At 44.7% G+C, this 13,895-nt stretch overlaps 1 protein-coding gene, 1 long non-coding RNA gene and 1 pseudogene across 28 annotated transcripts in view; 2 read left to right on the top strand and 1 right to left on the bottom strand.

The window, feature by feature from the left end:
- Window positions 1-2,545, bottom strand: part of LOC135971594 (uncharacterized) — a 47,204-nt gene extending 44,659 nt beyond the window's left edge. For 25 of the 27 annotated variants that reach the window (XR_012415137.1, XR_012415138.1, XR_012415140.1 and 22 more), the window contains exon 1: window positions 2,192-2,545. Coding sequence is in view for 22 of the 27 variants with exons in the window: in XM_065547418.2 (XP_065403490.1) it covers window positions 2,192-2,317 (126 nt within the window). In the remaining 5 variants the exon portion in view is untranslated. Of the gene's footprint in view, window positions 1-1,708; window positions 1,754-2,191 lie in introns of those variants that run through there. The other 2 variants (XR_012415139.1, XM_073996220.1) reach the window with 1 other exon arrangement.
- LOC135971597 (uncharacterized) lies at window positions 1,801-2,413 on the top strand. Its single transcript, XR_010587822.2, has 2 exons — window positions 1,801-2,141; window positions 2,223-2,413. It is a non-coding gene; the product is annotated as an uncharacterized lncRNA (long non-coding RNA).
- Window positions 2,546-10,857: 8,312 nt separating the features above from the next.
- Window positions 10,858-11,300, top strand: LOC135971596 (HIG1 domain family member 2A pseudogene; annotated as a pseudogene).
- Window positions 11,301-13,895: the final 2,595 nt, after the last annotated feature.

Genomic DNA, 13,895 nt, shown 5'->3' with positions numbered 1-13,895 from the left:
ACATACCTAGACATATCCTAGTCAATCTGCTGAAAAGTAAATATAATGCACAGATGCAGCCATTGAGAACAACCACACATTATGGAAAGGGAAATAAAAATTAAAATGATGAATGACTTCTCACCAGAAACAAATGAGGCCTGAGTACAATAAAATAACTTCTTTAAAGTACTGAAAGAAGAAATAAAAGGTCAACATAGAATCCTATATCCAACTAAAATACCCCTTAGAAATAAAAGGAAGGACATTGTCTAATAGACAAAAGCTGAGAGAACTCATCTCTAATAAAAACTGCAACAGGGCCAGGCACAATGGCTCACACCTGTAATCCCAGCACTTTGGGAGGCCAAGGTGGGCAGATCACCTGAGGTCAGGAGTTCAAGACCAGCCTGGCCAATATGGTGAAACGCTGTTTCTACTAAATATATAAAAGTTAGCTGGGCTTGGTGACATGTGCCTATAATCCCACCTACTTGGGAGGCTGAAGCAAGAGAATCGCTTAAACTTGGGAGGCAGAGGTTGCAGATCGCACCACTGCACCCTAGCCTGGGCGACAGAGCAAGACTCAGTCTCAAAAAAACAAAAACAAAGACAAAAAAACCAGAAAAAACAAAAAACACTGCAATAGGCTGGGCACTGTGTCTCATGCCTGTAATGCCAACACTTTGGGAGGGCAAGGCAGGAGGATCAAATGTTTCGGCCCGGCCTGGTGGCAGGCGCCTGTATTCTCAGCTAATCGGGAGACGGAGGTTGCAGTGAGCCCAGATAGCGCCATTGCACTCCAGCCTGGGACCACAACAGCGACACTCCGTCTCAAAAAAAAAAAAAAAGTTTGTCTTCAGAGTTTTCTAATTAGACTAGAATAATATGACAACTCTGCAAATGCGAGTAGAAAACAAACAAAAGGCCCTCTAGCAATAACACTAACCTTGCTGCTTAGCCAAAACTAAGTTGTAAAACAGTCAGAGGCTGCTATCGTACTGTTTTCCAAGGCGTTTTTCGACAGACAATAAATTCCGAATACCTAAAATCATTCTAACAAATGCACAGAACAGGCTTTCAAACCCAACACTAAAGCAAGGTAAACAAATCCTCATACTTGGCACTTCACCGAAATTAGATCCAATTATGGATATATGCCTCATAAAAACAGCGACTAGCTCATCCTGAATTCATCGGGTTCCTCTCTATTAGCAGTTCTGTGGAGTTAACGCCCAACTCAGCCTTCAGCTGAATTCCAAAACCGTACTTTCCTAAACTTAATCACCACAGAAAAAACATAGCCCTGCTCCACTGGCAGGAGGCAGTGACGCTGCAAGCTTCCAGGATGTCGTTCATGTTAAATTCCCAATTCACGGGATTAACAGAAACTGTCTACACAACTGCTAGTTATTACCTTCCAAACCCCCGAAAGAAAAAAAAGATGGGACTAGGGTAAGAGCCATTACAGGTGAGAAGTCTCCCTTCTCCGTCCATGGCACCCCAAGAGGGACCACAGTCCTAGAACAGGACCTGTGCTGCTAAGTATCCAGACTTGCCCCAGGCGACCAGTTCCCGGGACAGTAGGAAGGGAACCGTGTCGTCCCGCCCACCTTGAGCCGCTCGGCACCCAGCTCCGCCTCTCTCCAGGAACCGCTGCATGGGACAGGGGCCACCCGCCAGCCTGCCTTGCCCTGACCGGGCAACTAAAGAGAATCTCGGCGCTCACCATCGCAACTCTCTCCTCAGCCCTCTTGGCTCAGCCCACCACTGCGCGACCGGAAGTCGGCGGTTTCCCAGACAACGAGGCAAGCGGAAGTTGTAGGACTGTGGAGGACGCTGAGGAGCCGGGGAAGGAAGTAAATAGCCGAGTGACCTAAGGAATCGGGGGAGAGTTAGGGTCTGCTCCACAGAAGGCTTACCTCTGAAAGAGTAGGGGAGGGAATGCGCAGCCACTCGCTGCCTTTATCCCGAGAAGCCCCTAACCCCTCTCGTCGTGGTCTGTACATGGTGTGTACCTCCGGCCGCGCTGGCTGGATAGGCCAGCCACCTGGGATGTCAGCCTGTTTCTCCCGCCACCTGGCCGTGCCCTGACTCTAATCTGCATTTAATTCAGTCCTCCTTCCGGGACCCTCGGGCGGAGAATCTCATTCTTGCCTTTGGTACGAAACTCCCCGTTTCTTGGCTATCCCTATGGAATTGAGGTACTCACCTTATCAGCTTCCCACTCTTGTTTACTCCAGAATTTGCAAACACGCTCCCGGTGGGCTCCGTTTGAGCAGCAGTCTTTTGATCGGAAATATTTAAAAGTTAGGAGATTTCGCAAGAAATCGGCCATGGGATAAAGAGACGACAGTCGGCCTGCGTTTCTGCAAGACAGTGAAATCGATCTGAATGGCGGCTGCGACTGTAGATAAACATTTCTTGGCCTTTTTACCACAGTCTTCCCTTCCTAGCATACTTCAGGCGTTTTCCAGTGCCTGTCTGGCCCCAGGTGCGGTGAATTAAATGTTTAGTGTTTCTAAACCAGGGAAACGTGTGGGCTTTGGAATCAAACATGAGTTCTGGATTTGATGACTGCATGACCTAAGCCCGTCGTTTCTTTGAGCCTCATTTATTAAAGTGCCGGGAGCTGTGTGATGAACAAAACAGAGGATCGCTGCACCTGAGCACTGACTTTAGTCCCAATTCATACTTTTAAGTCTCGCTCTTGTAATGTAGACATAAAATCTGCGTCTCCCAATTCGTGAATTGGGACAGCATTTAAGACAAGTTTCTCCAGGCCTTTAAGAGAAGGAGAGCCCCACTGACTAATAATTACAGTTACGTAGTGAAACAAGTACGGTAATCTATCCAAACACAAGGGGAAAAGACAGCAATAAAATGACAGCTCTTCTAAGTATTTCAGTAACACTCTCTTAATCTTTAAAACAATCCCATGAGACTCTTAGTCTCCCACTTTTTTCAGATAAATACTCTGCTTTTCATTTATTAAAAAATTTTTTTTTGCAGTTTGGCCAGTATGGCGAAACCCCGTCTCTACTAAAAATACAAAAAATTAGTCGGGCATGGTAGTGGGCACCTGTAATCGCAGCTACTCGGGAGGAGGCTGAGTCAGGAGAATCACTTGAACCCAGGAGGCAGAGGTTGCAGTGAGCCGAGATCGCACTACAGCTCTCCAACCTGAGCTATAGAAGGAGACTACGTCTAAAAAAAAAAAAAAAAAAAAAAATTGCTGGGCTCAGTGGCTCACGCCTGTAATGCCAGGACTTTGTGAGGCTGAGGTGAGCACATCACCTGAGGTCAGGAGTTCGAGACCAGCCTGCCCAACATGGTGTAACCCCGTCTGTACTAAAAATACAAAAACTTAGCCGCGCGTGGTGGCTGGCTCCTGTAATCCCAGCTACTCGGGAGGCTGAGGCAGGAGAAGTGCTTGAATCCAAGAGGCAGAGGTTGCGGTGAGCCGAGATCGTGCCATTGTACTCCAGCCAGGGCAACAAGAGAAAAACTCTGTCTCAAAAAATTTTTTTCAGAGACAGAGGTCTCACTATGATGTCCAGACTGGACTTGAACTCCTAGGCTCAAGCAATCCTCCTGAGGCAGGAAAATAGGGTCTGGAGGCAGGGAACATAAGGCTGATTCACACTGCAGCTGTAACAGGAAATATTGTGTCCATAGGGCATAGGTCGTAAATGTCTTTGTAACTTTACTTCATCTTCTCCATTTACATAAGGCATACCCGAAGTAACCATGGAATCCTCTGGGGGTATTTAAACTCCCCAAAATTCTGTGACAGAGCGCTTGAACTTCTAAGCTCAGGCCCACTGCCACACTGTGGAGTGTACTTTCATGTTTAATAAATTCCTTTGTCCCTTCCTTGCTTTGTTTGTGCATTTTCTCCAATTCTTTTGTCAAGACACCAATAATCTGGACACTCTCCACCTTTAACACTTCCACCTCATCCTCTCAAGGAGCTAGGATTACAGGCACCAGTCACCATGCCTGCTGCTAAATTCTCCACTTTTCAGAGATTAAACACCTTGCCTAAGTGAGCCGAGATCTTGCCACTGCACTCCAGCCTGGGAGACAGAGCAAGACTCTGTCTCTAAATAAATAAATAAATAAATATTCATTTCTAATCCCCAGTGCTTAGTTTTTTTGTTTTTGGGACCGGATCTTGCTCTGTTGCCCAAGTTCAGTGGGACAATCACAGCTCACTGCAGTCTCTACCTCCCAGGCTCAAGTGATCCTCCCACCTCAGCCTCCCAAGTAGCTGGGACTACAACTTCATGCCACCACACCCAGCTAATTTTTGTATCTTTTGTACAGATAGGGTTTCATCTTGTTACCTAGGCTAGTCTCAAGCTCCTAAGCTCAAGCAATCCAGCCACCTTGGCCTCCCAAAGTGCTGGAATTACAGGCGTGAGCCACCCTGCCCAACCCACAGTGCTTAGTTTCATGCAGTTTTTCAGTATTGCAGTCCTCTTCATGGGTGGGGTTACTATACAGCACTGGCAGTCTAGGAAGAAATCATTCCCAAGGAATCAAAAAAATGAAATAAAAAGACGAATTGAATCTAATGTCTTCTACCCTATTCTTTTTATCTTCTACCCTATTCTTTTTACACATAGTCTTTTTGCCACTTTCAAAAGACTGATTCTCAATCTGACATGTCACTCCCTGTTCTCTTCAGTTACCCGTTAGTTCTACCGATTTGGGGAATTCCCAGCACTCCTCTACAGAGAATACACAACATCTAGAACAAAATTTTCCAAAGGCCTCTTCACTAAAGTGTAAGAAACTACTTTCACCTTTTCCTTCAAAGAAGCAACCATTTATTTCAGGGCCTAAATATCCAAGGTCCCTTTAACCAGCAGATCCAAAACCATTCTAGAGAAACTCCTCTATTATTTCCACAAAACGAGAACTAGAAAGTAGAAGCCATTATGTCTCTTTTTTCAGAGCAAAGAACTACAGACTCAGGCCTAGTCCATTTGCATGACTGTCTGGGGGTTCCTGCTACAGTCAGGAGGACCGGGGGCAGTTTAGTCATCGGTGAATAGTGAATAGACTGCAGCATTCTCCTTATAAAGGATTTACCTCTCACTTCCAAACCTTTCCTCAAGGGATTCACTGAAAAGCCAGTAAACGGTGAAACTTAAGTGGAGAATGGATTACAAAGGCTAACTGGTATCTGTAGATGGCTATATGAACATGTAACTTGCAAATACAGAAGAATACATAAAGTGTTGTCTATAATAATAATAATAATAATAATAATAATAATAATTTTAAAGGAGGCCAAGCGTGGTGGATCATGCCTGTAATCCCAGCACTTTAGGAGGCCGAGGCAGATGGATGGATCTCTTGAGGTCCAGAGTTTGAGACCAGCCTGGCCAACATGGCAAAACCTCATCTCTACTAAAACTACAAAAATTGGCCAGGCGTGGTGGCAGGCGCCTGTAATCCCAGCTACTCAGGAGACTGAGGCAGGAGAATCACTTGAACCCGGGAGGTGGAGGTTGCAGCAAGACGAGATTGTGCCACTGCACTCTAGCCTGGGTGACAGAGCAAGACTCTGTCTCAAAAAGAAAAAAAAAACCATTTTGGTTCAATGTAACACAGGAAAACAAGATTTTCTATTCACTGGGGAGAATGTTTTACTTGGAGAAAAAAGTTCACATTTATTTAGCTTATATGCTCCCTCTGGATAATAAGGAGTCACTGAGGGTTTTTAGGAAAGGAACAAATATCATAAAACCTAAGTTTTAATTATGTTTAGCTGTGCGGTCATCTTGTGGGATCTAATACTCACTGAAGAAAGCAAGATGTGGCCACCTCCATGGATCCTACCATGCCTACAAGAGAGTTCTGACTCTAAGCCTCCAAAGGAGGAAGACCAATACTGGATTTTCTGGAAAAGCAGCCTCTTATTTATTCTCCTGAGCTATAGAATTTATAAGCAGCCATATACTGGAAATTATACCTGAAGGCCAGTCACAGGGAAGAAGAGCTAAGAAGTCTACACTTCTGCTTGGAGGGTACAGGGCCACTGAGACTACTGGTCCGCACTCCCTGGCAACTTCTCCTTTTCAGAAGAATGCTGTCTGTGTGGTTTAGGTGTATCTCCCCCTGAGCATCAACAGCAGAAGCTAAGTACTATCAAAGTCACATAAACAAGGCAGCAACAAGTGAACCACACAGGCACCCCCACCTCAGACAGTCCCTTAGCTCTTCCCATCCTGTCAGTCCACAGTGTGACTCAAGTTGTACATCGCTGTCTCTCACTATCTCAGGTCTCAGTCCTCAATATAGCACTTTTTTTTTTTTTTTTTTTTTGAGACAGAGTTTCACTCTGTCATCCAGGCTGGAGTGCACGATCTCACTGCAGCCTCCACCACCTGAGTTCAAGTGAGTCTCGTGCCTCAGGCTCACCCTCCTGAGTAGCTGGAATTACAGGCACCTGCAACCACACCCAGTTAAGTTTTCGTATTTTTAGTAGAGATGGGTTTTCACCGTGTTTGCCTGCCTGATCTTGAACTCCTGAGCTCAGGTGATCTGCCCGCCTCAGCCTACCCTTCCTGCTGGAATTACAGGTGTGAGCCACCGTGCCCAGCCCTGCATCTTTATATCTTGTGTGCATCCGGGTATCTCCTTTTTTTTTGACCTCATTTGTCATAGTGCACATCAGATTATATTTATTGATTGGTAAATACATAGACGAATTAGTACATGAAAAAATAAATGATTATACATACACAGATATTAGATTGAATGAAAAGTTATGAAAGATAAATTTTTTTAATGTTCAGTTTATTCCTGATCTCATTTTTCCTTCGAGTTTTAATAGCAGAACTTTTCTAAGAGGCATATATGTATGCTGATGTGTGATATGTGTAGGATATCTGTTGAGATGAGAAGTCAGAATAATTTTCAATCCATAAAGCTTACTGTAGACAAGAACTTAAGTGTGTTATTTTTAAAGGTAAATCAGCTTCTAACTTCTTTGTTTAACCATTTCTAACTTCTTTATTTTGTTTCACCACGTTTCCTCTAGCTACTGAGGTCAAACCTGAATTAGGCTGTAGACTCCCCCGGCTGGGTAAGAATGGGAAGAAGAGCAGAAAACCTAAACTTTGGTTGATGGACTATTTTGCCCAGGCAAAAGCAGGGAATCTATGAGGCATATGAAGACATTCACCGGGAGAACTCTGTTGGCACTTTCCACTGTTCCATGTAAGTAGGGAAAGTGTGGGCCAGCAGCTGGTACCCGGATGCTTCTGGCGGGCTCTGGCAACAGCTCCTTCCACCCTTCACTTGCTTAACAGAGACCCTTCCTTGTGTTAGCCAACATCACTCCCACATAAATGATGGTTTCTCGCATACAGAAGGAGGTGCTTTCTGCTTTGGTGCTTCTTACCAACATCCTATGTTCTGAAATTTCTGAAGGTCTTTGGTACCAACAGGATAACCCTGTTGGACAAGTTTTTTGATATTTTTCCAAAATGCAAGTGTTTTTTTAAAAGGTAGGCTCAAAATAGTCTACTCCCTATTCCTGTTCTCAGCGTGAGCGCTGGTCTGTTCATTTGGGCAGTTTCTCCCCATAGCATTTATGGTATAACATTACATCTTGAGAAGGGGTATCTGGTGCATTTAAAATAATCCATAGTTAGTAAGAGAGAAGAGTTGCCTCTTAGGAATTTAACCTCTTGAGATTTTCATTCTACCCAAATTCCATCACAAAACCATCTGGCTAGTTTATAACTCTGGCTCATAATTACTTAATAACTATATCTTTCCCTCCCTTCCTTCTTTCCTCTTCCTCCCTCCCTCTTTCCTTCTTCTTTCTCCCTCTCTCTCATTTTTTTTTTTTTTTTTTGAGATGGAGTTTTGCTCTTGTTGCCCAGGCTGGAATGCAATGGCATAATCTCAGCTCACTGCAACCTCTGCCTCCTTGGTTCAAATGATTCTCCTGCCTGAGCCTCCCTAGTAGCTGGGACTACAGGCGTGTGCCACCACGCCCGGTTAATTTTCTGTATTTTTAGTAAAGACGAGGTTTCACCGTGTTAGCGAGACTGCTCTCAAACTCCTGATCTTAGCTGATCTGCCCTCCTCGGCCTCCCAAAGTGCTGGGATTACAGGCATGAGCCACTGAGCCCGGCTCCCCTCTTTCTTTCCTTCTCTTTTCTTTTTCTTTTTTTCTCTTCCTTTCTTTCTTTTCTTTTTCTTTTTCTTTCCTTTCTTTCTGTTTTTGAGACAGAGTCTCTTGCTCTGTCACCCAGGCTGAAATGCAGTGGCACAATCATGGCTCATTGCAGCCTCAAATTCCTAGGCTCAAGAGAGCCTCCTACTTCAGCCTCCTGAGTAGCTGGGACTACAGGCATGCACCACCATGCTCAGCAAATTTTTTATTTTTTGTAGAGATGGAGTTTTGCCATATTGCCCAGGCTGGTCTCAAACTCCGAGGCTCAAGTGATCCTCCTGCCTTGACCTCCCCAAGTGTTAGGATTACAGGCGCAAACCACTGCACCTGGTTAGATTATTTCTCTTACCATGTTGCTCTAATTTCTCTATGTTTTAATTGATTGCCCCCAGGAACCTCTTTCTCTCCAACTAGTGAGCTCCGTCTGTTGAAAATTACAGAAACTAGGGCTAGGCGCAATGGCTCACACCTCTAATCCCAGCACTTTGGGAGCACAAGGTAGGAGGACCACTTGAGTCCAGGAGTTTGAGACCAGATGGGGAACATATCCAGACCCCATCTCTACAAAATGAAAATACAAAAAAAATTAGCCAGGCATGGTGGCACACTCCTGCAGTCTTAGCTACGTGGGAGGCTAGGGCAGGAGGATCACTTGAGCCTGGGACGTCAAGACCACAGTGAGTTTTGATCATGCCACCAAACTCCAGCCTGGGTGACGAGTGAGAACCTTCTAAAAAAAAAAAAAAAATTTTGGGGAAGCTGTCCTAGCGGGTCCCAGGTTCATATTGCAACTTTACCAAAAATTCCCTCTGTGAGTGACACAAGTTATTTCCCTTCTCAGCACTTCGGTTTTCCTCTGTATAATATGTGACTATTGGACTCTGATATTCACCTACGTTTGTAGCTTAAGGGTTTCAGAAATCCAGGATTCTGTGAGTACCTCTTCCCTCTTGTAAATCCTGTCCAGTGTAGTCAGTGTGCTCTGAATAAGATGCAGGGATAGAGTCTTTTAGCAAAGCAAAGAGGGAAAATCATGAGACAGGGAAAGTCAGAGAGAAGAGGTACTTGAGAAGGAAGTCAATCAGAGCAAGAATGCAAATGAAAATAAGAGGAGAAAAGGGGGACACAGACCACATATCAACAAGGGAAAGTATTCTCCCATACAGCTCTGTTTCTTCCCTACCAGCTCCAGACCCCTATTTTTAATTTTCATTTACTTTTATATATTCTATTTTTTCTTTTCTTTTCTTTTTTTAATTTTTAGTGACACAGTCTTGCCTTATTGCCCAGGCTGGAGTGCAGTGGCATGATTATGGCTCGCTGTAGCCTCAACTTCTGGATGCTCAATTGATCCTCTTGCCTCAGCCTCTTGAGTACTTGAGACCGCAGGCATGCATTACCATGCCCAGCTAATTTTTTTCATTTTTTATAGATACAGAATCTCGCTATATTGCCCAAGCTGGTCTCGAACTCCTAGGTTCAAGTGATCCTCTTGCCTCAGTTTTCCAAGGTGTTGGGATTATAGGTGTGAGCTACCACACCCAGCTACCAGACCCCCTATTTACATCCAATCTCTTTCCCAAACAGAACATTATTCCCTTGCAGTCTTGTTGTTGTTGTTGAGACAGAGTCTCACTCCATCACCCAGGCTGGAGTGCAGTGGTGTGATCTTGGCTCACTGCAACCTCCGCCTCCTGGGTTCAAGCGATTCTCTTGCCTCAGCCCCCTGAGTAGTTCCTGAGTAGTTCCTGAGTAGTGTGCCACCACACCTGGCTAATTTTTGTATTTTTAGTAGAGATGGGCTTTCACCATGTTGGCCAGGCTGGTCTCAAACTCCTGGCCTCAAGTGATCTGCTTGCCTCGGCCTCCTAAAGTGCTGGGATTACAGGTGTGAGCCACCACACCCTTTATCTTATGAGATAATTGTAGATTCACCTGCAGTCGTAAGAAACAATAGATAGATCACATGTACCCTTTCTACAGTTATCCCATGGTAACATCTTCCAAAACTATTGTGTAATAGCACAGCCAGAATGTTAACATTGATACAGTCAACCAATCTGATTTAGACTTCCCCACTTGTACTTCATTTGTGTGTATTTAGTTCTGTGCAGTTTTGTCACACGGGTAGGTTTTGTGTATCTGTCACCATAGTCAAGATATAAAGAGTTCCATCACCACAAGCCTCCCTCTCGTTACCCTTTAATAAACATATACCTCCTTCCCACCACCTCCCCATTCCTAACCCCTGCAGGCACTAATCTATTCTCCATTTCTATAATTTTGTCCTTTCCCAGTTGTTACATCAAATAACATTATATAAAACATGTAGGCTGGGCGCGGTGGCTCACGCCTGTAATCCCAGCACTTTGGCAGGCCGAGGTGGGCGGATCATCAGGTCAGGAGTTCGAGACCAGCCTGGCCAACATGGTGAAACCCCATCTCTAGTAAAAATACAAATACAAAAATTAGCCTGGCATGGTGGCACGTTCCTATAATCCCAGCTACTCAGGAGGCTGAAGCAGGAGAGTTGCTTGAACTGGGACCAGGGAGGCAGAGGTTTCAGTAAGCTAAGGTTGCACCACTGCACTCCAGCCTGGGCTACAGAGCGAGACTCCATCTCAAAAAAGAAAAAAAAAAAAAAAAGGATATTCTCCTGCAGCTGTGGCCTGGGTATGGCGACTCCAGACTCTGTGACTCTGGAGTCCCCCTCTGAATCATCGAAGCCTCCCGTCATTGAGGGGTTTAGCCCACTGTTTACAGCAATCCAGAGGGTTTCAAGGAAAGGTTCCTTCGCAAGGCGCGCGAGAACACCGTGGTACCCATAGGTTGCCTGGGCACGGCGGCCGCCCTCACCAAAGGCCTCTACTGCTTCCACCAGGGCAACAGCCAGTGCTCACAGCTCAAGATGCGTGCCTGGATCACCGCCCAGGGCTTCACTGTCGCAGCCATCTTGCTGGGTCTAGCTACCCCACTATGAAGTCTCGACCCTGAGCCCAGGGTCTTGAAACCTCTGCAGAAATCATTCCGAAATCCAGGAGCAACCAGTGGCCCTACCATGGGACTTACTCCCTCCTCTCCTTTGAGAGGTCCCTGTGTCGTTGGGGGAGGAAGTGACCCTTTGTGTAACCGTAACTGAAAGATTTTTTCAAAAATCCCAGATTTTGTTGTTTGAATGTTACATACTTCTATTTGTGCCACATCTCCCCTCCGCTCCCCTGCTTCATAAACTCTAAAAAAAAAAAAAAAAAAGTAAAAAATTACATACATACTGTATGTAATCTTTTAGGATTGCTTTTATTAACTAGGCATATTCGTATGGGAAAGGGGAATTTTTTTTTCTTTTTTGAGATGGAGTCTCCCCCTGTCACCCAGGCTGAAGTGCAATGGCCAAATGTAGGCTCACTGCAACCTCTGCCTCCCGGATTCAAGCAATTCTCCTGCCTCAGTCTCCCAAGAAGCTGGGATTACAGACACGCAGCATCACCCCCGGCTAATTTTTTGTATCTTTAGTAGAGATGGGGTTTCACCACGTTGGCCAGGCTGGTCTCGAACTCCTGACCTCATGATCCACCCACCTCGGCCTGCCAAAGTGCTGGGATTACAGGCATGAGCCACCGTGCCTGGCCAGGAAGGTTTTTAAGATACAGAAAAGTACAGAGCATGATATTGCAAACAAATATGTTCCTACCACAGAATCAACACTGACTGTTGTTAATATTTTGTTATATTTGCTTCACTTTTTTTTTAAAGAGAGACAAGGTCTCACTCTGTCACCCAGGCTGGAGTGCAGGTGCAGTGGCACTGTCATAGCTCACTGCAGCCTCGACCTCCTGGGCTCACATGATTTTCTTGCCTTAGCCTCCCTAGTAACTGGGACTAGAGGCACAGGCTACCATACCTGGCTAATTGTTTTAAAGATTTTGTAGAGATGGAGTCTTGCTCTGTGGCGCAGGCTGGTCTCGAATTCCTGGGCCCAAATGATCCTCCCACCTCAGCCTCCCAAAGCACTAGGTTTACAGGCATGAGGCACTGTGCCTGGCTGTCTTTATTTTTATTATTATTATTATATAAAAGAAAGAATGTATTATAAAGTGGGAATCCCTTCTAATCCTCGTCCTTGTATTAGTCATAAGCAGCTACTAGTATGAATATGGTCTCCCTTCCTTCCTTCCTTCCCTCTTTCTTTCTCTTCCTTCCTTCCTTCCCTCCCTCCCTCTTTCTTTTCCTTCCTTCTTTCTTTTCTTTTTTTGACAGAGTTTTGTTCTTGTCCCCCAGGCTGGAGTGCAATGGCATGATCTCAGCTCACTGCAATCTCCACCTCCCAGGTTCAAGCTATTCTCCTGCCTCAGCCTCCCAAGTAGCTGGGATTACAGTCACCCACCACCATGCCCAGCTAATTTTTGTATTTTTAGTAGAGACAGGGTTTTACCATGTTGACCAGACTGATCTCGAACTCCTGACCTCAGGTGATCCACCTGCCTCGGCCTCCCAAAGTGCTGGGATTACAGGCATGAGCCACTGCGTCCCGCCTGTCTGTGGTACATTATAATCTATACACTTTGATTTCTATTATTATTATAGGTTTTTTTTTTTTTTTTGAGATGGAGTTTACTTTTTTTGCCCAGGCTGGAGTGCAGTGGTATGATCTCAGCTCATCGCAACCACTAAGTTATGATTTAGGCAATGTATGACTGAAAGAATTCATTCATCATGTACGACACATTAACATAAATAGGGCACAAAATATGCCTCTAACTGAAACCGAGAGGTATAAAAACATATTTCACTCTTCGTAAAGAACTTTGTGAGGAGACATAACTCTGTGATGGTATAGACACTTTTCCTCATAATACTTTGAGCTTCACAAACACTAGATTGCACAGCAGCTTGTAAACATTTTAAGTTGCATAAACTTCCCCTTGATTTTCAAATGTAGTGTAATACTGTCTACTAAATCTCTTTTTTGTTTCAACTAAGTACTCTCACATATATTGGTTTTAATAATGGTTGTTATTGTTTTTACAATGTTTTCCATTCAAGGAAAATAAGTAAATTCCTATGTCAGAGTAATCAGTAAAGAATAGGTGTTAGCCAGAGAGGTCTAGATGGTAAAATCAATCTTCTAGCCTCAAAGAAGCTCCATGAACATAGAGGAATGCCAGGTGTCACACAGCTTTCCTTCACTCGAATTCATTCTTGACTAGAGCCTGTATGCCTGTTCCAGGGACATTTAAACTCTGAAAGGATTTCTTATGATCTTTACTGAATACATTAAGAAGAATGCCAACCAGTGCCCTTTTGCATACTGGGACTTGTAGTCCTGTGATTAAAACAGGTAATATGAACTCTGACTTTAAAGTATTGTAGATATAAAGGCTCTAAGCTAGAAAAGATTTTCCACATCCATAGTCAATGATGGGAGCCTTTCATTCCTCAGAAATAATCCCTTTTAGGTCACTGAGAAAGAGTCCAACTGCTGCAGCTCATGCTGCGATATCTTCAGGAGCCCAGAGCACGTACAAATCCTAAGGGAACTACCATAATACCGCGCTCATTCCTGGCACCAGAACAAATGAAACACACTCTATCCTGCACACACCTGCCAGAGCAGGCCACTTTCCTCTTCTGTGAGACTTAAAAAGCTCCCCAAAATGTTACCACTCCCATCCCCAATACACAGAAAATAGGGGAAAGGCTGTTTCCAGTTCTC

This window comes from Macaca fascicularis, chromosome 7 (genome assembly GCF_037993035.2).
Source record: "Macaca fascicularis isolate 582-1 chromosome 7, T2T-MFA8v1.1".
NCBI classification, from domain to species: Eukaryota; Metazoa; Chordata; class Mammalia; order Primates; family Cercopithecidae; genus Macaca; species Macaca fascicularis.
This window is presented reverse-complemented; position numbering and strand designations above follow the sequence as displayed.